General features: G+C 35.1%; 3 protein-coding genes and 1 pseudogene across 7 annotated transcripts; all 4 read right to left on the bottom strand.

Moving 5' to 3' along the window:
- Positions 1-156: 156 nt before the first annotated feature.
- Positions 157-4399, bottom strand: IMPL2 (inositol monophosphatase family protein). The gene is made up of 9 exons (XM_086254480.1): positions 3926-4399; positions 3499-3577; positions 3000-3094; positions 2862-2911; positions 2359-2483; positions 2085-2151; positions 1440-1529; positions 900-1011; positions 157-716 (listed from the first exon to the last, which is right to left on the bottom strand). The coding sequence occupies exons 1-9, from the start codon at positions 4254-4256 to the stop codon at positions 646-648; spliced, it is 1020 nt and encodes a 339-aa protein (XP_086110606.1). The 5' UTR covers positions 4257-4399; the 3' UTR covers positions 157-645.
- Positions 4400-4988: 589 nt separating this feature from the next.
- On the bottom strand, positions 4989-5960 carry LOC147277033 (uncharacterized; annotated as a pseudogene).
- A 2342-nt stretch (positions 5961-8302) lies between these two features.
- LOC147277032 (RING/U-box superfamily protein) lies at positions 8303-13289 on the bottom strand. 5 transcript variants are annotated; one of them, XM_086255333.1, is made up of 5 exons: positions 13164-13289; positions 11932-12366; positions 9946-10013; positions 8883-9856; positions 8303-8634 (listed from the first exon to the last, which is right to left on the bottom strand). In XM_086255333.1, the coding sequence occupies exons 2-4, from the start codon at positions 12245-12247 to the stop codon at positions 8906-8908; spliced, it is 1335 nt and encodes a 444-aa protein (XP_086111459.1). In that variant the 5' UTR covers positions 12248-12366; positions 13164-13289; the 3' UTR covers positions 8303-8634; positions 8883-8905. The 5 variants fall into 5 exon arrangements, with proteins under 5 accessions (XP_086111459.1, XP_086111462.1, XP_086111461.1 ...); XM_086255336.1 differs by having other exon boundaries at positions 8303-8620; XM_086255335.1 differs by having other exon boundaries at positions 8303-8587.
- A 5830-nt stretch (positions 13290-19119) lies between these two features.
- Positions 19120-20722, bottom strand: LOC147277031 (protein CASPARIAN STRIP INTEGRITY FACTOR 1-like). Its single transcript, XM_086255282.1, has 3 exons — positions 20528-20722; positions 19912-19970; positions 19120-19475 (listed from the first exon to the last, which is right to left on the bottom strand). Exons 1-3 carry the CDS (start codon positions 20607-20609, stop codon positions 19335-19337), a joined length of 282 nt encoding a protein of 93 aa, XP_086111408.1. The 5' UTR covers positions 20610-20722; the 3' UTR covers positions 19120-19334.
- Positions 20723-22438: the final 1716 nt, after the last annotated feature.

The following is a 22438-nucleotide window of genomic DNA, read 5'->3' as shown; positions in this document are numbered from 1 at the left end:
GACAACAACCTTCAAGTTTTTTCTTTCTCAAGAATCAGCAACCTTCAAGTTTTTTCTTTTTCAAGAATCAGCAACCTTCAAGTTTCAATACATGAAAAAAAATGATCAAAGACTGAATCGCATTTTTTTTACCTTCAAGTTTCAAGAATCGCATTTTTTTTTATTGGTTCTATTTTTGGTTGTTGAATCAAAGACTTATACTATCTATTTACCAGGAAAAAAAAAAAGGGCATACTATCTACTAAAAAACAGACTGAAACTATCAATATTCATGTTACATTCAAACATTGGTTTTAGATCATAGGATAAGAAACCTACAGCAGCTTGAAGGTGACTTTGGGTTCTTGTCATTTTACGACTGAAGAATTAGCAGTGAAAAAATGCCAACAAACCTAGATATATGAGAGAGCATCTCCTTGCTGAATATTTTATATTGGAAGACCAATTCTGCTGCAATTACTTGCACATGTATATCATACGAAGACAAATGCAGCTTCTCCTGATCACCTTTTGCATTTCACTTCTTACCCATTGATCAATCCACATAGCTCCATGATGTCATTGGCTCTTGGTGTATGAACCTTAAATCCCAAAAGAGAAGCCGAAGCATCAAACCATCATATATTTTCAGTACAATGCAAAATTTCATTGCCATTGTAACGACTCTAGAGCTTGTTGGTGAATCTGTTTATCTCCAGCTGCCAATACATTAAAACCTGGAGAACACAACAGAAACCATTGACCAATTTAGAAACACAGTTGCAAGTGCTAAACAGCACATTAATCAATAATAGCATTAAACTTTATAACTCAAATAATCAATATTGACTCCAATCAGGAAGAGATGAGATATAACTAAAGCCATATCAGCACAAACACTTCACTGGAAGTTAGCATACTTGTTACATGTGAATTTGGAGAAGCCTCCCAATAAAGCTGGTGCCCTTTCCAATCAGTTATGACACCCCCAGCACCTTCTATCACAGGTATCAGTGAAAGAAAATCGTATGGCTGACAAAATAGTTAAATAATTATTAGATAAAAGCAATAACACAATAACATTTTTCATATGTCACGAAGAGTGCAACTAGATTTGTATGGTTGCATAGTAAAGCCAATTCATTGTAACAAAAGGCAAAAAAACAATAAAGAAAAGCAAAATACACAGCATAAGTGCAGAAAAGCAAAATGCACATATGATAGAGGTACTCTGACACATCATCAGAAAATAATAGAAGTCCCTTCTGTTCTATATTTTTTTTCTCCAATTCAACCAGAAAGGTCAATAGAATAGGTGCCACTCATGTAATGCATCCCCTGTTTGGTTTGCCCTTATCATGGGAATAGAGCTATATTTATGGACGAACAAATCCAAAAGAGAGTGTATCTCTTGGTGTATTAGTCGTATAAACAATTTAACAATGAAGAATTCAACTTACCTTCAGACCAGACTCAACAACAAGATCCACATAACCAGAAGCCAGAAGGGCATAAGCATAGCAGTCACAGCCATACAATGGCACTTTCACCTGCAGACCAAACATGGAATATTTAAGAATGAAAACAACTACTGGACAAAAACTATATGAATAAACCTAGTAGTCAAGTTTTCACATAAAACTTCCAGGTGTCTAACTATATACTAGGTAATTCCACTGAAGCATCAATTTTATATTCACTCTCAATATTTCTTGGTATCAACTATCAAGTGACAACTTCAGATTACCCCCCAAAACATTGGAACACCACAAAAAGTAAAAGATACAGGGGGAAAAAAAAAAAAAGAAACCAAAAGAAATTCAAAAGCATACAAACTTAAAACGACAAATAGAATTACATTGCATGACCAATGATGGACAATATTTTAACGTATTGCAAACCCAAACCCAAAACAGTAACATTGCCCAACTTATTTTTTCTATTTTCCCTTTCAGGTAATGCTTATGAACAGAATCTGATTCTCTCATATAACCCACATCTTACAAGTGCATCCCACTGATACCGAGCAGAATTCTCTGTCACCTAAATGCTTAAAACCATGCATCCTCTTTACTTTATGAATGGATGCAAAGTTGCAAACAGACCTTATTTCTAACACGAATAAATGCCTCTTCTGCCTCTGCACTGAATAGATGTGGGCTTGTAGTGTACCTAATCAGAGGAATAATTAAAAATATAAGAGAAATCCCAAAAAACCAAAACAAACAAAGGTTATACATCCATCTCTCAAAGGGTTTGTGCACCAACATTTTACTTTCTATACAATGTGAGATAGAGATCACTTGATTTACCTTCTGTACAACAATATTATACTATAAATAGAAAGGTACTCAAAAAGGAAAAAGAGAAAAATCATACAAATAAGCCTTTGTCAGATTTGCACAAGTTCGTGTGGACACTACTTGTCCATTTAATGTACTTTTCCTTCCACTTAGCCCAACCCATCTTTCCCTTAAAACAGGCTGATCGATTATGCCAAGAATCTGGAGAAAAAACAATTATCGTTTCAAGAAGAAAGTATATGTCTTGGAAGTCAAACTATATGCAACTATCTAAATCAGTTTGCAATTTTACACTCATGAAACTGAAAATAAGATTTGCGTGCATAAACAAAAGCAAAAGTATTTCAACTGAAAAGTGATGATCTATCTATTTTCTTCCCTTCTCTTACACTATTTTTTTACTTTTTCAATAGAGAAAAAAAAAACTGTCTTCTATTCCCAACTGTTGTATATGATGGTAAAACATATTTCCCTTGAAACACATATACTGCAATTGCATATTCGCTTTTATTTTTTATTTCAAAAAAGGGAGGAAGAAGCCTGTTCTTATTTATGCATGTTGTGGCAGGTGATTCTTACTGGTTTACCCCGCTGTAGCAGAGCAATGAGAGTACCAAACACGGGTTTTCCTGGGAAAAAAAGGTGCAGATTCACCAAAGTAAGCTTTGGAAAAAGCTTAGTTCATAACAATAATTTAAAAAAATAAAAGAAAAATACCAGTGATAAAACTTTTTGTCCCATCTATTGGATCTAAAACCCATACATAGTCTGCAAACTTTTCTTTGCACCTCCACCCATTCTCCTCCCCATAACTGCAATACAACTCTATAATAACTTTAGCAATAGCAAAACCAAATATAGAACTTCATGGTTGTACATACAAAATTCAACATTTAGACAAGATGAGTTTTCTCTTATTGGGTTGTCAAGGAAACAGTCAGAAAAGGACACCAAAGAAAAAAAAAGAAGCTAAATCAGAAATCTACACCCCCTCTATCTAATAAAACTACTTAGCTACCTTTAGCAAAAGCTATCATTTTCAAATCTGAAACCAAACCAATCATACACATAAAGGCTCTAATAATATTTCTTTTTAGCTAAATTTAGGTTTTTTTTTTAAGGTCATATTTTGGATCTAATCAGCTATAACGTAAAGACTTGGAATTTTACCACTATAATTTTCTAGGAAATGAATTAATTTACATACAAAACTTACATAGCATGAGAAGGAAAATTCTCTGATATAATAGAAACCATAGCTTCCTCAGCTGTTTGATCTGCAATTGTCACAGGGCCTGCAGTAAAACAATCAATCAGGCAATCAATGATTTATTATAATTTTCCAACACTGCAAAAGTCCATACCAATCACTAACTCACTCTCTTAAAACTTAATTCACTCAGCTTAACACTAACTATCTCAGCTTAATCAAAGCAAATAATTTTTCCCAGTTATATTTATATACAAAAACAGCACAAAACTCAACGGTAAAAAAAAAAAACCCAGTACCAATTAAAAAAAAAAAAAAAAAACAGAGAAAATTTGTCCGTTTCTAAGTTAAATTTTTTTTTTTTTTTTTCCATTTCTAAGTTTCTCAGTTTTCTAAGCAAGCAAACAAAGCATATACACAAACAGAAACTTACTGGAATCTTCTTTATCGAGAATGTCAAATTTCTGGCGGAAATACTTTCGAATGACTTCACCGGAGGCGTCAGCTACTGTGTTGGCAACCGCGGCGAAGCGATCAAGCTCGCGATCGTCGAGGCCGAGGGGGAGCGGAACGGCAGCGTTTGGGAGGTCGGAGTTGGAGGCGGCCATTGCGAGCGTGGGTCGACGGAGAAGGAGTGAGAGTGAGGGGTTGGGAGTTGAGAAGCGGAGGGTGGGAGGGTTGGGATTGGGAATGGGAATGGGAATAGGAATGGAAGGGTTTTGGAAGGAGGAGTAGGAGAGGGGTTTGGGAATCTGTGAGAGCATTGCCGGGAGACACGGATACTCCGCTGGAGGCCGCAGAGGTGAAAGAGGACTCGGTTTTACAAGTTTTTCTCTATAAGCTCAATTTGAAGAAAATAATAAATTAACAAATGCATTAAAAAAAACAATTAATCTTCGCTTCTTAGTGGGAGTAAATTCGTCCACTTTTTAGTAGACCGATCCATTCGCACCACCACCATCAAATTGTAATCAAACATTTAGAATTACATTCACTCCTGATTTTATTTTTTAATATTAATTAGAAGGTCTTTTTTTTTGGCCAAGAATATTAATTAGAAGGTTATAATATATAATTAAGTAACAATTACAACCATATTATTGCAAATCCGACTGTATGCCAAAGAGATTTTATTTTTTAATATTAGAAGGTTAAATATATAACGGGGGAGGATCCGTCCCAGGCCCAGGCCCATGGCTTGAAAAAATCAAGCTGCATTTCTGCTGACTCAGGCCAGCCCAATGAGCCTGTTTAATAAGCCTTGGAAACTCTAATAAACTACCACGTCCCCCTTTAATTAATTCGGATAATAATAGTTAAGATAAGAGTCATAAGACACAAAATAGTAAAATACTCTATTAATTATAAAAAAAGGCTGCAATTCAAATGTACCCATCTATCTTAAGAAAGAAGTGCCTACAGCAAAGTACCCTTGCAATTAATTAGATGAATACAGATAATTAACTACGAATTAAAGCAGGCTTCTTTATTACACTTTAATTACATTGCCTCACAGGGCTCGCAAAGTGCATACAATTCACATCGATTCTAGAGTAGAATGCATAGAAAGCTAGCTTGGTCTAGTGGGCATGATGACCAGGCAACTTCGCCTTGATCTTGTCCATCATGCTTTTCTTCTCATGCTCACCATGAGGAGTAGTGGTTGTTGCGGTTGTATGAGCGGTGGTGCCAACTTCTGGAGTCTGTGCATGCTCATCGTGCTTTCCACCACTCAATTTCTCCTTTATTTTCTCCTTCAGTCCCTTCTTCTTCTTAATCCTCCCACCTTGCCCATCATCCTCAGACTGCACCAAAACAAAAAAAAAAAACGAGTCTCAGAAACTTGAACTTAATGCAAATAATTAAAATAATTACACGATTCAGATTAAAGAAACTAAAATTAAATGTCTTACGGAGCTTGAGCTTGAGCTGCCGGTGCGACGGTACTGTTCACCAGCAAGACCCCCATGGCGTTGCTGTTGTAGATGCTCACCCATAGTATGAGGTTCACTTGTTGGTTTACCACCAAGCATGCCATGCCCTGCCATAACTGTTGCCGCATACCCACCCGTGGTCCCTGTACCACCCGTACCAGGTACGGGGGCACCGGTACCTGGCACGTGAGCACCCGTACTAGGCACGAGTGCTCCACCCGTGGTCCCTATACCACCAGTCCTAGTGTGCACACCCGTGCCAAATACGTGAGCATCGGTGCCTGGCAAGTGCGCACCAGTACCAGACACGTGAGCATCCGTATCTGGTACGTGCGCACCAGTAGTACCAGACACGTGAGCACCCGTGCCTGGTATGTGTGCACCGGTACCCGTGTGCCCTTCGGTGAGGCCGTGTGTGGTGGCCACACCAGAGAGGTGGATGGGGTTGCCACGCTCGTCTGTCAATTGGACTGGGTTTCCGTACTGGTCAGTGAGTGGCACTGGGTTGCCATACTCGTCTCTAATTTCAGCCATTTTTAGGTATTTTGAAAGAGCTTCTGAATGAAAGAAATCAGAAATGGTATTTGATCTTGGAACGTACAATAAGTTTGATGAGGGTTGGGCCGTTTTTTAAAAGGAAAGTGAATGACGGTGGAGAAAAGCTAACTAGCTGGGCGTGTGTTGCCTTGCATGTCACAGTGTGTTCACACGTGGTATTGCAGTCTGCAGAAAGAAGCCATGAAGATTGAAGAACATTTGCCACGTTAGATAAAAGAGGACACGTGTTAAGTTGTTTGGGTGACAGATGTTTCGTGGTTGTGGCTTTGGATTGGGATCGAGGAGAGATCAATCTCCACTTGAGAGTCTGAGACTACAAAAATATCATCCGGATGTTCTTTCATCGGCCGTTTAATTTTTTTTTTTCATTACTTAATTTCAAGGAATCGAACGAATTACTTTAATTTTACCATGTACTCAATTCACCTTCACCATTTTGTCTAAACGTACCCCTTTGATCATAAGAAAAAGTGTTTTGTGTTTTATATTTCGACAAAAAATATATCAAATGACATTTTTTGTCTTTAAATCAGTAGTCTTTTACTTTCATTGTGTAGTTTCAATTTTGACAATTTTTATTTTTAATTTTTGATTTTTATAATGATCGCAATCAAGTTTAAATTAGGTGTGTATGGTTCGAAAAACTAAACCACCAATGAACAACCGTAACCAAACCAACATTTTCAAAATTGCCAACCTGAGAACCAAAACCAAACCAAGTCGATCCAGCCCTATTCGAATGGTTTAGTTAACCGTGAATATTGGTTCGGATGGTTTGATTATCTAGAAACCAGATAACCGTATGTATGACCGTCTATTATACGTTAATTGATGATCTGATAGTCTCATGTTTTTGTTGAATTGTAAGACTGAATGACTGCCCATAATGCCCTATAGAAAGTCCTTAATTTCAGTTGTACGTTTGACTGTGGCAGATTCATAAATCAACCGTTATAAGGTCAAGATTAAGAATCTCACTTGACTCACCCTTTCTTCCCCTTCTTCTGGTCTTCTTTTCTTTTTTAGACATTTATACAAACACCTTATTTGCATTCTTGCCCCTGCACTTGCCACCAAGACACAAGCTTTATAAGATCAACATTTTACCTCAACCTCAGCATTTCTGGGTTCATGGGTCAATTGACCCCATTAACCCCACCCTGCATCCAGCAGTGACATTTGATATGGATTTTGTTTTTTGAACAACCTCCCAAAATCTAATTAAAATTTGATTTACTGATAATGCTAATAAAGAGAGGTCGTTTGGAAATGTGAAACACACAAATGTCAAATCATCAAATAACAAACACTTCCATTCTACCCAATAGATACTTCAAACTTCAAAAAGAAGAAATCTCTCAAGTTTACCCCCACGTTTTTGCAGTTCACTCTCTATCCTTTGGTTGCAACATTTACTAGGACTTTTTCAATATGTACTCACATTAGAGGCACTCCAAGAACTCCATTACCATTATAGTGGGAACCACTTAGTTTTGTCCAATATCTCATTATAATTCTACTCGAAAGATATGAATCAATAGAAAAATATAGAAGAAAGAAAAAAAAAAACTTGGACATTAAAGATATAAAAGTATAATTTTGTTTTAGGGAGAATTTATCTGGTACTAAAACTGAAATTTATTGAAGAAGTGTCAAGTTTCTCTACCATTATTGTTTTTTGCGTTTATCTTGTTAACCAACATATGTTGATGAGAAAACATCATATTTGTGTATTATACAGAATATGATATGCTATGAAATAAATAAGTATTTTGTGATACTTGAAAATGTCGAATATGAAAATGTCGAATATCGCCCCTGTCAAACAACCCACGTATTTTATGTTTTCAATGGTTGGGATGGTCACTTTGGTCCATTGCGTAAAGTACGTTGATTGCCTTTACATCCAGTGGGGGACGCTTGAGTTGCACCTCAAACAAGTGAAAATAGCATCAATTATCATAGAATATAGCAAAATCATATTATTTTAGTGTTTCGAATGGAGCTAGAGCTTCTACAAGCTCATCTAACTAAATCCAACAGCTGATATTACATGAAGAAACCCAAAAGACACAAAAGATATAAAGAAGACGACACTTCAAAATTCTCTGTTCTCTCTAGGTCTCTACACATTTGATCATCCAAATTTTAAAATCTCTATGTGCTCTCTAATCATCATCTACAACTAACATAAGGGTCTGCCAATTAAAATGGTGTAATATTGCATGGTGGCCAAGCAGAAAAATTACTGCGCAACACAACACACTTGAAAGAAAGGATGATATTGCCATTTTGGCAAACCCAGGATCCATCCAACATACAATAAGTTCATTTTGATAAATTCATGTATGAATTCAAGCAAGAAAGAAAAAAATCTGTACAAAATAAGAATCAGATCACAGGTCTTTTTATGCATTTCCATTCTACAATCTTTTTCTTTCACTATAAAGAACTGTTCTATATATATATATATATATATATTTCCTCTTTTTCTTCTTTACAGTGTAACTCCACAAGCTAACCCTGTTGAATCTCAAGACTGTATGCAGTTGCAGATGATTGCAATGTCTTGATAAATGTGCTCTTCGCATTTCTTTATCCAACTGAGATTGCAAAAGGAGCATCAACACTGAAATCTGTAATAGCAATACTGAGTCCAACAAGAACCAAAAAAAAAAAAAAAAATCCAATTAGACAACACAGGTCTCGTATTCGGAGGTTTTGAAGTTGAGGACTTCGGTGCCAAACATAACTTAATCCCAGACATACCAGGTGGATAAATCATGGCTGTGGTGTATGAACAGTGTAGGATTTATATAATATGCCAAAGGAATAGTAAAGAAATTTTACTGATATACTGATGCAAGCAAATATTACATGAGAAACAGATATGCTCACCTCCCAAACATCTTTAAGTGAGTTCACATCTTGCTAGATTTTGCCCAGAAGAACCCCTTCTTCCGAGTAGAATGATTCTCTTGTAAGGCTCGAGCACTCTTGGAGCCAAATGAGAAGTGCCGTCTCAAAAAAGGCTTCCCCAAGGAGCTTCTCATGCTGGAACTGGATCCCATCTTAGGACCCTTTCCTTGATGCTCACTGCCTTTCAAGTGATCAAACACAACAGAATCAGAATCAATATCTAACACCCGATTCCTTGATCTCTTGTTTCTAGCCTTCAAATCCATTTCAGCTTTCAATGCCTTTTCAGACAACTTGTGCATCTGTTTCTCCCCAAAAGTACAAACTGGGCAAGCTGGGTCATACTTGTTAATTTCAGGCGTCATATGCTCCAAACACTCGGCATGATAAACATGCCCACAAATTAGAACTGAAACCACAGAAAGCTCATTGGTTGCAATAATCTTTTGGCTGCTCCATGAAGATTTCTCAGCCAAAAGCTTTGAGCAAACCCCACACGTCTGCAAATCAACAGAGGGTGAAGCTGAAATTCTGCTACTGGATCTAGTTATCTTCTCACGATTAAAGCCAAAGGACTCACTATCAAAAGACCACCTTTCTCTATTAGATGTGGCCATGAGTTCAGAAAATGCATGCATAGACCAACTATCTGAAGACCCACCACGGGAGCCCCTAGCAGATTCATTGCTCCATGAAGGAAGCCTTGTCCTATCTTCAGAAATTGAGTAGCTGTTTGGTGACTTGTTTCCTGGGATTCGGCTGTCAGACACTTGCCTTAATAGCTGATTTCCTGGAGAACCACGGGGCCACCTTAATGGGGTTGAGCTAGCAGGAGGCAGGTGACATTGGGATGACAATGGGGACGTAGACAATGATGAAGTAGAAGGCACTGAAACTGATAACTTAGTAGGAGAAGGAAATGAAACTGTTGGGGATTCTGTTGACTCCTTTGCCTACAATATGATCCAAAAATGAGGGAGAAAAATGTCATTTTCATGGATTGCTACGGAATTAATGGTGCTTAAATCATAGCAGAAAGTACCTCCACTCGCATATGATATACCTGTTCTAGACTTGGATCCATGGAAATATTTCTTGAAATAGATTTATCTGTAATAGACATGTACAAAAATATCAGATATAACATGTCATGGTAAACAACTAACGTATAAAAGGAAAAATTCAACTAAAAGAATCTTTAGGAGACCATCTATTTAACAAATAAACTGCTATTTTATTCTATTTTCATAGTACATCATTTGGGAAAAAAGGAAAAGTAAATACTATGTTAAGCATGAAGTACAAGTAATTTAAAAACTAAGAAGCACATGGGTGTGTGATACATTAGCCCTTTTAAGCCTTCAACATAAATTGCAAGAAAATTGAAATAGGCACAGAGCTTCACAAGATAGGTTCTAAGATTCTACAAGGTCAGTGTAATCTCAATTTCTTTTGATTGAACTATCTTTTATAGAACATAATATTGAATCAAAACTATCTAATGAATAGGAATTGACAACAAACCTGCTTTCTAGACAGAAAAGGCATTATATATCTCATTTCACCTGCCCAACTTGCAGGCCAGTTTTGTTTTTTTTGTTTTTTTTTTTTTTTTTGTAAGAGCTAGCAGGCCACTTAAACAAAATCAAAACAACCACTCAAGAAAAAAGTGATTTCATTGACATAAAAACCAAGAAAAGAGACATAGTACATGGTTTTGAGAAGAACAGTCACAGAAATACCAACATTGTATTTATGAGTGGGATACAATTTTAGCATTAGAACTTATAAAGAAAAAGGATGTTAGCATTAAAACTACCACTATGGCATCATGAAAAGCTGGAAATATCTTTTGGAAAGCGATAAGAACACAACACTAGCCTTATTCTTAAGGGGAAGGAGGTGCTACTGGACCCAAAGGCCATTGGCTGGAAAAACGTTAATACCTAAAAAATGTAAAACCGTGTGAAGTGTAATCATGACAGCTTCTCATTGTCACCTAAAACCATGTGATAAGAACATGCATTAATGTACAGGGCTCTAGTTCAGAAATTAACCAACTATGTCTCTCATCTTCTCATTCTAACTGATATAATGTGGTATAAATCTTTGGTGTTGTGTTTGCGTAGTTTGAAACCACCATCTTCCTAACACTTCCATGCACTTACATTTCTTCATACTTTTGTTGCAAGTTGCAAGTCATTCAATCCTTTTCTTCTAATTCCTCATGGCTTCAATAAATAATGCAAGCTAGATTATCTCAAAATAAGGAAAAACCAAACTTTTTCTTCCATCCATGTTTACATACAGGGATTTGTTGCTTTGAACCCTCTTGATCAGCTTCATGTAAAAATGTAATCCATTTCATTAGTGCCTTTCTTCCAAACTACTATTCTCCTTCTCATCAGTTCATATTTGGCAACACATGGCCCAATAAAGTCAACCTTGGTTCAGTGTGGCATTTCATGGAAATATGAGCTTCTATCCATCAAGCAATATGTCAGAATTGCCTTTGGATTACACGCAAACAAACTGCCACATTATGAAGTTTAATTTATAAACTCGATATCCTCTCTTATTATCAAAATTCTTTGGTATGAACAGCATTAGTAAAACTGTGGAAACAACCAAGTTTTTAGCATACTGGGTAGTTTGGGAGAAAATTGGTTAAAATGTAAACTAGTTGGCACCTATACAGATCAAATTACTTCACTCTACTGGTCTACTTTGGACTTCATCCAATTAGTTACTTTTATTGGATGCAAGAATATTGTTTGTATAGTTGTCAATGCCTCCTGTAAGCATGTGAGACCCTAAAGACAATATGATACATGCCAAATTCATGGACAATTTGCAAGAACAAATGTAAGAATAAGAGGGTTTGAGAAAGTTGAGAGTAACCTCTCTGATGCCAACCCATGGGTTGCCTATAAGAACCTCCGCAGAAGAGAAAAGAAAACCATGAAATTTTCACTACAAAATTACAAAGTTATACATCAAATGAAAGAGCTGGCATACTAAAAATTACCTGAAGCAGGAGTCCTAACATGCCCAGCAGTTCCCTCAGAAACTGAGGACTTTTGCTCTGTATGTCTTCGAAAAAGTTCCAATGGACTTCCCTCCTCTGATACACATGCTGACTCGAATTTGACTTCAGATCCATCATTTCTACTAACTCCATCAGAAAACCAACTTGCAGAAGTCTCTTCAGCTGCAACCCCCACTCGGTTATCCCACCGAAAGCTCCATGTCGGTGAATACCGAATATTGCGATGCAGAATTTCACTATTAGCTCTGTTTGTTATAGTCTTGTCTCTAGCAGCAACACAACAAGCAGACCCCATCCTCAAAATACACAACAATTTAAACTTACAATTGTAACCCCTCAACTATAACTCGCATTCTCAAACTTGAAGATGAACTGATAATCACAGCACACTTAATCCCCTAAACAGCTGTTCCTCTGCAATTATAATAAAAGAAAGGACCCATCAAAATGATGATCAACAGTATAATAAAGATGTATACTATAAGGGGAAGAGAAAAGGAAGTGATCAATTTTAATAAATCCCTAGTTCTGCAGAACAATAAACAATACCATGAAAGGAGATAAATTTGCATACTACCCTAGAAACTACATCTCAGTGAGAAATTCAGACCAAAAACCAAATTCAAAATGGAAACCATAAAAGATGAAAATAAAGGTTACCCAATTTAAAATGCTTCATGAATCTCAAAGTTCTCCCCTTTTCCAGTTCAATACACAGTGAAAACAAAAATGGGGCAAGCAGTACTCTAATTAAATATATAGCGGTCAAATAAACCTCTGTAGTTCAGTATAGCTTCAAAATTAGACAGCACACTATTGTACAAATGAAAACACCGACACCACCAAAAACAAAAACAGTGATATAGTCTTGGAAATATTAAAAGGCCCAGGAATCGATTCAATCTGCTACTCTTAAGGAAGCTCCAAGAGTGAGTCTAAAATCGAAAAAAAAAAAAAAAAAGCGCTAAAATAGTAAATATTGAGTCACTGCTACATAGGTCAGAGAGATCCGAGGTTTACGCCCAAAATATGGAATTCACAGTCAAAACACCCATATGTTTCGAATACAAAAACCAACACATAAATCCCTAGACTATGAAATTCAATAAATAATAACAAAAATAACAAAAAATCAATAACAAAATTAAAATTCAACATGCTCAGCTGCCGATACTATATTATCGTCATCACAAACACACAAAAACACAAACCTGCATTACGACGCACTCAGAGAGAGAGAGAGAGAGAGAGAGAGAGAGAGAGAGATAATGCTAGAGAGGGACTGAGAGAGAGGCTGCTGGTGTGTTGTTCTTCGATTGCAGAAGAGAGAGAGAGAAAGAGGGTGGAGTGAGGTCGTTTTAGTCAGTTCTGGTAACGCCGTTGGTGGACTATTCAGCGAAGCGGTGCCGTTTTGCTCTGACGGCGTTTGGTGACGCCACGTGTGCGCTTTGTTTATTATTCGCGATCGATTCGTGAAATTAAAAAAGGGCAAAAAGAATAATTATAATTTTATTGGTGGGAATCTGGGATTTAGGGAAATTAAACCATGCTTTAAGGGGTAGTACCATACTGACACTGTAGTTGATAATTGTGCTGACAGGGTTGTACTTTGAAGTTGTTCTGTTACGAAAGATTAAAAGGCTATTGAAGATTCATTTTGGTGGCGGTGTCGTATGGAGTACGCGGAGTGCGCAGTACGCATTCCGGGCTTTTCACGTTCCAGCAAAGTATCATTAATATCGACAAAAGAAAAGAAAGTAAAGTATCATTAATGCTAAATTCAGCACAAAAAGAGATTGATCATGATCATAATAATTATAATAATTACTATTATTCTCCACTTATTGCATATCATTTAAATTCTGTACTGTAATAGTTAATTCTTCTCAGGTTATTCTTTTTTTTTTTTTTTCTACAAAAAGTACAGAAATTTAAATTCGAAACATTTTCGTATAAAATAGAAGATATTACTAAACCAATAACTTAGATAGAGGTTAATGTAAAAAAAAAAATTGTTAAAATTATGACAATTCCATTTCAACATGCCAAACTAATTAATTAATTTTGAATTAAAAATACTCACATTCTTTTTTATTATATCTTCCCCACCTTTCTCATTTTTCATTTTTATCCCTCATTACTTAATTTAAGTATGTATTTAGTAGATCCAAACTCACTATTTACATATCCAAAATATTCCTTATGTTTTCATTGTGAACATGAAAATTTATCCATGCCAGGTGTTTTCAATATTAATTTTTGTTTCATATTTAGTAGGTCATACTTTTTCTTTTTCAATTTTTTAGTTGGACATAATTAGTAGCTACTTTTTTTGAGTTTGATAATTAGTAGCTACTTTAGATGTAAAAGATTAAAATATCATTACTTAGCTAATTACTTATTGAGCCAAATTTTTCTGCTTTTAACCAACGTGAGATTTTAAGCCATTATACGAGGATATCAAGAATCATTAGAGATCACAAATTTTAAAGAATCAATATATGAAATTAAAATAACAATCAAGTACAAACTAAGGAAATCAAAGTAAAGTACAAGAATAAAACATTGAAAATTTAATCAGATCCCAAAAATTACGAGAATTAAATCAAATGATACAATAATATAAAGAATAGTATTCATTTTAGATTTTATTGCGTTTACTCATTACAATTACTTTATTTAACTATTTATTTGATCAAAAAAATATAATTGATCTATTACTAAAAGTTTTGTTTTTCATTACAAATACATGCTGTTTACTTGGTTTATTAATAATAAATTCTTGTTACAATATGCTTGTGCTATAAGCCTATAATTAAGCACTGCACAACCTTTTTCTATTTCACACATCTTTTTAATATGGTGTGATTTGATTTAGCAAGCCAAACAATTAATTAGGTGGTGAGACCAGTTGGAGGGTGCAAGTGTAAACAACATGACCAATTTTGGACTTTTAGTTGTGCACGTAAATGAGAATATAATGTGCTTCATTAAATAATATGAGGTTGATGCTGCAGTTGCCCTTATTCTTCTCTTCTTTTCTTTTCTTTTTCTTTTTTTTTAGGAGTCAAAGTGGATGATTTGTTAGTCCAAGATGGCAAGATTCTACCTTACCAAAAATGTCCTGGAAGTTGTGCTTACTAAAATTGGATCTTGGAGTAGAAGGGAGGGTGAAGATGTCTTTTTGGCTTTGTGTTGAGGTGGCCATTGCAAATTTCAAACTTCAAAAGTGTGTTGTCAAGTGGAAGCGTGTGTGGTTAAGACTTGAGAGTCATCCAATTAATAAATGGACATCAACATCAATGGAGGATTAGTGTCATTTATAATTACCAATGGGAAGGCTACAAGGAGAAGCCAAGAGCTAACTTACAATGAAAAGCCATGACTCAGAACAAATCTTTGCCGCCTGGGTTTGGAATATTAGGCAAACCACTATTTGACGGTTGGAATTGTGCCAATATTGGCAAGGAAAGTGGGATTATAGAGACTGCATAATTAATTAGAGATTATCCAGATTAGGGTTTTATCGAGGATTCAAGTTGTTTCTTGTCACATAGTTTGATATAGTATCCATTAAATCCTTAAAATATAGAATAGGTAATTTTATGTAGGAGTCCTTCCCACGCAGGCCCCTTGGACCTTACCAGCCCATCCCAATTGTCATGACGAAACCCAAACAAGAATATGCCTTCACTGTCCCATCTTCCATCGCACAACAAATGAAAGGGAGATCAGCCCGGGCTTGAATTCCAAACTGAGTCCAATACCGACTTTGGTTAGAAATTAGCCGCTCTTAAAAAAGGCAGTACTATAACCTCAACTTGCATGTCAAAAACCTTGCTGATCAGCATTCATTTCAGCCCCTTTGCAAGAACCGATCAACTAAATTTTTCCCATAAAAAGTTCTTATATCTTTGTGACCAAGAAGGTATGTGACTTGACCCTCCTTCCCTTGTCTTTAAGAAAGTAGGAATAAACAAAACCAACTTCACGGTCTCTTCTTTGAAAAAAACTTTCCTGCAATAAGGATTGGTGATCCGACGCCACCAATAGAGAGATTGAGAAAAAGGGGTTTGGTTCATTGAGGTTTGGAGTTTGGATCTATCATCTTCTTTATTGGTGATGTCACATCACCAATTCATATTATGGAGTAATTTTTGTCATTCTTCCATTCTTCCATTCTTCTAACTAGTATTTATTTTTCTTTTCATATTATAAAATCCCTTATTTTTTGCTCATTGTACAAACTTTGAAACATGTGCATGTTGGTTAAGGTGGCACCTATACCAAGCATTTAAACATGTCATTCTTGCTTACAAGTAATTATAGTGAGCAGATTAAGGAGAAATTATCCTGTATAATTGATATATTGCCATATAATATAATAAACTTATGTGTTATAATATAAATAGATGTTATTAATAATCAGTAATGCTACACTTACCACATTTTTATACCACAATTTTATACCATCTTACATGACATTCATACATTGGACACTAAAAATTAAAAAATAAAACCTAAAAAAGAAAAAGGAAATACCCTTCCAGTAAAGTATTGACACATCATGTGGGATACAAATGTGGGACAACTAGCATTATTGATTAATAATATACCGTACAAATATAAATTTGACGTCCTATAATACTTTTACACATTAGATTGGTTAAACTATCTAACAATATAGAGGTTATACCCAATAATTTTTTCAAATAAAGTCCAAAAAACCAGCCTCTATTCAAGTACTGTCCCCTTATTATGTTGAGCAGCTGCTGTATTCCATATTCCACATCTCAGAAATGTGGTTTTCCATGTTGGTTGTGCTTTGGCAGCTACTTTATTCGCTTGGCAGGTGATGCACTGATGCCTAGACTTTTCAGGACATTTCACAACTACGCAAATCAAGGGCAAGTTTCATATGAGAAAACTTTTTGGGCTGCTTTGGAGGGTCCAGTGCGATACCTAGTTACTTTTCATGGCATTTTCGCAAATTTATGTTGTTTTTTCTTTTATGAAGCAAATGTACGTTAGTACATTCTCTGCCGTTCTTATTTTTTCTTTTTTCAATCTTAACTATGTGATATAAATTCAATGGTTAGAAATACATATATGTAACCTCATTCAAACAAAAAAATGGCCATGAATCTATTTCATTATTTGCCCTTAGCTAATAAAGAAGTAGGTGATCTAAATTCAATAGTGAAAAGAAGTTTTTATAAGGGGATCTCTTAAATGAATATAGATCATCTGCTTGTTTTTGCTTCACTTTTAATTTTAGTCATGTATTGGGTACATAACAAAAGATGAAATAAATTTGTAATACTTTTTGAATACAAGTAAGATTATATCTATGTATTTAAAATTCTTTAATTTATTTACAAGGTTTATTATTGAAACAAGTAAAACTAAGGACAATAAAGAATTCAAATATATTACTCTTAAATAAGTTTATTTAAGAGACTTCTCGTGGAAACCATTCATTTTTTAGTTGTAAAGAATAAATGACTTAAATCATTGAACTACAATGTTGAGTGAACTAGCTCCACAAGATATTTGTAAATAAACTTATTTAAGTGATTTCTTAATAGAAAATTGGTAAACATATATCTGTTAAATTAACAACTAGAATGAATTTGATATATTTTCAGTGGCATGATGGTACTAGCACCAAGGAGTAGGAGTACAGATTATTCTCAAAAATTCATTGCAGCAGCTTGTGTGGTTTGTACATCGATCGGTGGAAGACAAACATGTTCAGTCGTACAACCATCAATCATGTTAAAATCCATCACAGAAGTTCAACATACATGTATCATGTGAGCAACTATAGTTTGGCAATGGCGGATCTATAAATTTCATTTTTCAAGATTAATAAAACAAGTTCTCAAATACTCCCCATTGCTCTTGCCGCAATCTCTTTAAGACAATATTTTAGCAAGCATCACATGCATGCTTTATTAAAAAAATTGGACAGTTAGGACTATATTCAATAATTGGAGAGGAACAACTGTGGAGCTGCACCTCGTAGTGGGCCACCACATGTGATGCAAATACATCTAATAATAGAGAATCTATACCTTAATAGTAGAAAGATGATATTGTAAGAATTAAATGGACTAATACATTGTTCTACTCGGAGTCAATATTACACTAATACTTAAGATACAAGTAATAGGTTTATTAATAAGACATAAATCAGCAAGTCCATCTTAAATAGATTACTTATCTGAGTTGGACTAGGAAGACTTAGTTACCTAAATGCCTTATGTTATAAACAAGGCAATGATCCAGTAAAGTCTATATATAGAGTCCTATTAGGATTGGATTCTGAAGTCCTTGATGGGAAGAACTAGGAATCTATGAGTACTCTATATAAGCACAGGTCCCTGATCACACAGCTAACACTTAGAATCAATAAGCTCTGCCCCATTGTGAGAGAGGTTAATTCATTGCTGTGATGGCTAGAAGACTTGAGCATCTTGACTTGAGGTATTTAATTGCCAGTAATATGTCTTCATCAGGTTAGTAGTTAATTATATATTAAGGTTATATGCTTATCAATAGAATCATATTAATGTCGAGTTATACTTATGTCTGTTGATTTGTGTATGCTACATAATTTATGTTTCAGTTTTTACAGATATTCCATGATACATTAATTTGGAACTCTGCATTTTTGTATCTCTGTAAAGATGCATATGCTTGTCGACTGCTAGCTAGTCATAAACAGAAAAGTTTTTGATGAATATGAGTCACACTACACACCACGCTAATTTGTCATGGAAGGGAAGGGAAACCACCTTGAGCCCCAAATAGTGATGGGCTCCTCTCAATTCGGGGCTCGGGTGATCACCCCTCCCTCTCATGCTCAGGGCCGGCTCTATAATGAAATTGTGGAATTCTTTTGAAATTCTCAAAGTTTCGGAAATTTATTTGTTCAAGTAAGCTTGGAATTCTTTTGAAATTCTTTTAAAATGACTCAAGAACAGGCACGGGCCGGGTCAGCACCTGTCCATTCCAAAGGCCTAATGTAAACCCAAAAGACTAAAGCAAATGCCTATGGCTTCATGCATGCATGTTTTGCAAGAGGAGTCAACTCCCCAAAACTACATACAGGATTGGACATAATTCAGTTAATTAAACTACTATGGCAAACAAAGATTCTTCTTAAAATACATATTATTACACTTCAAAACTTAGTATATGTCTCTCTATATATATGTCACATAATTACACTAAGGAGTACTAAGACATTCTTAATTTTAAGACTTTATAGTGGGATATATTATTAAGCTCTACTACTTCATTTTTTTATTTAATGATAAGTCACTTCACTACTCTCCCATTGACTGCCAAGTTTGATGGCTAAACCATGAAGCTGATCAGTTTTGAATGAGCTTGAAAGGAGGCTTAGCAAGAGCAGGTGCTGGGTCGTATCTGCCATAGTCTCTGGTGTTAGCTCTGAGAAGCCTCTCATGGATTTTGGCAGCTTCCTTGTGGTTCAATGGCTTCCCTGATATTTCCTACCATGTAAAAAAACAGATAATGATCAGTCAGCAAGATTTAAAATTCTGGAGGTTATATTGTACTACTAATAATACTAATTAACTTTGGTAATGTTTTATTGTTGGGTCACATCTTTCGGATTCTGTTACAATGGTATTATCCTCAACTCCACATGTGTGTGTTTTGTCTCAAAAGAGCTCGATACAACTTAGGAAAATATCCCACTTAAACCAAATAATAGACAATCACTTATCCGATGTAGAGTAATTGTATTTGATCCAATCTTAATATTTATTTGGAATATGTGAATTTCTCAAACAGTACTAAATTGAAGGATTATTTGATTTTGAGTACTGATCACTGAAAAGTGGAAAGCAAAATGAAGAAGAGGAGGAAGAAGAAGATAAACCAAAGAATTAAGGAAGTTAATTAACTCTTTCTAATTATACAAACCTCTGGAGTTTCATCCACTTGATCTTCAGCCACCTTATTCACAAACTTGGATCCTCGACCTGCAAATTCATTCATGCATATAAGAAAAGGTGAAATTCTTCTTCTGTCTTGCATAAATTAATATTAAGAACATCACATAATGCATTCCAAGAAGAATCAAAAGTATAGTGATGATGCTACAAATTTCTTTATACATATATGCTGCACATGGAAAGAAGGCTCATAAAGAGACTTTTATTGTTTTGTTCACATATATGATATGTTGCATGTCCTGCCTTGACAGAGTATTAAGCAAAGAAAAAACCCATGCACAGTAAATAGTCATAAACATTATAAACAAGGGGCTGGTGTTTGAAACAAAATCCTAATTAATATGCATGTGGGCATACATGCTTCAACATAATGTTGCATATATGTTGACCATAATTTGAAGCCAATTAATTACATCTTATTCAATCAACCCTTTTATACAAATATATATGTACATATACTTATAAATATACATACATATATATGTATACAACTCTTTAGTAACATCTCTGAGTCTCTGACAATGTATGTATATATATGATTTTATAAACCAAAGGCTGCAGTGGAAGACTTAAAAGAGACCAACCTGATGCAAAAGAGGCTGATAAAAATGATGCTGAAATCAGGAGAAACAGGATACTGAACTTCTTGAGAAACATGAAACCCATGTTCAGCAACTTTGTTGTTTTGTAAGCAGCTCTCTTTTCTCATTCAAGAGAGAATTAATGGACCAAATGGGATATGCTTTCCTATATATCTGTATTAATTAGTGCAGGGAACATTAAACCTACTTAGAGTGGAATTCTTAGAGATAAAACTGAAAATTGAAACTTAATTATATAAAATTCAAGCTTTAAGCTTTTCAGTTTAAAATTTAACGAAAAAGGTGAGATAGACCACTTTTCTGATGTTGGGGGCACTAAGTCTAAGAAGTTAGTGGATGGACATAGTTAATTAAGAGAATAGTACTTAATATGACCCTCAGTGGAAACTACCACAATACCCCTGATTGTTTTATGTAGCAGAACTTCATTACAAAAATGTCACTTGAATTTGCTATGTATAACACCAAGATAAATGGAATTTAACAGATTTTGGAGACCCCAAGATGACCACCATGATTGTCCGTATACATTTTGAGCTTGTTCAACTGGGTTGTTTATATCTTTCATCAGTTTAGAAGAGAGCAAGATGGTGATTATAGGTACCCTAGTCACTTCTAATTTGGGGAGCACCAGTCAGCTAGTTTCACAACTAGGATTCATTCCTGATCTAATTTGCTTTAAAAAAATATTGTATGAGAGGTTAGAACTAGACTTGCTGGCTTCAGTTATCAGTAAACTCAGAAGGACTGCAATGGAAACTTGGAGGGCATAAAGGTTTGATGATTAGTTAATAATTGGTCCTTTGTTTGTTCTTAAAAAAGAAATATTAGGAATATAAATAGCTTTTCTGGATGGCTAGTGCTTTCAATTATCTATAAAGACAAGGACAACACACCAAATACCACTCTGAAAGGACACTGGTGGAGAATAAAGAGGGAAGCACTGTAATATTTAAAATACCCCATCATTCTTTTGATTTCTTTTGTGAAAAAAAAGTGGGGTTAGGACTTAGGACAGCTCCATAATAAGTCCCTAGCTTAAGTAAACCCTACCTTTGCCTTCAATAATTGGCCAATCGATTTGCATCACTAACATCCAGTCAATTCAGACAGACCAAAATATCATTTAAGTTTGATCCTAGACATGGTTAGCATGCCATGACTAATTGACTATAGTGGAATAATGTTGTGCACTAACTCAGAAATTATAATGGAAAATGTGAGTTTTAATTGGGATATTTGTGATCACTACGATGAAGGTACAGTAAGGTCAATGCATAAATGATAAATGTGTTGCAACTATAGCTTAGTTAAGTTCTTATATTTTTCTAAGAAAAGCGTGGATTCGGATCCTCTATTTATTTTTGTTTGGCTTTGTATATTATGTGTGAGTAAAAAAAAAAGAATTTATAACACTTTTTAAGTTTGTTTGGGATCACCTTTGTGAATTCATAACCTTTAATATGTAGCACTTAACTATAATTGAAACAAGTATAGCTTATAATCTAACATAGGCCATATAAATGACATCCACTTTAACAGCTATCTCCATGTATAATCTTTAAATTCTTTCGATAAAGTACCTTTGGGCATGCAATTAAAATATGAAATGCATTCTTGTTAGGCATAGGATAAGATTGTTTAAATTCCATTAAATTGCATGGCTTGAGTGAGCTATCCTATATGGCTATGAACTTAATTATCGTTCTATTATTTAACGAAATACTCTGGATTTGTGCCATTTTGTGAAGGATGACATAGTGGAATGACAAATGTGCAGAGAGAATATGAACAATACCCATATAAAATTTCTCATGAATCTCTTGACCAAACTTTATACAATAGAAAACATGAATCCCTGAAAGTTTATTGTGAAGTCAGCTAACATTGGAT

Source organism: Dryas octopetala, chromosome 8 (genome assembly GCF_963921425.1).
Source record: "Dryas octopetala chromosome 8, drDryOcto1.1, whole genome shotgun sequence".
In the NCBI taxonomy this organism is placed as follows: Eukaryota; Viridiplantae; Streptophyta; class Magnoliopsida; order Rosales; family Rosaceae; genus Dryas; species Dryas octopetala.
This window is presented reverse-complemented; position numbering and strand designations above follow the sequence as displayed.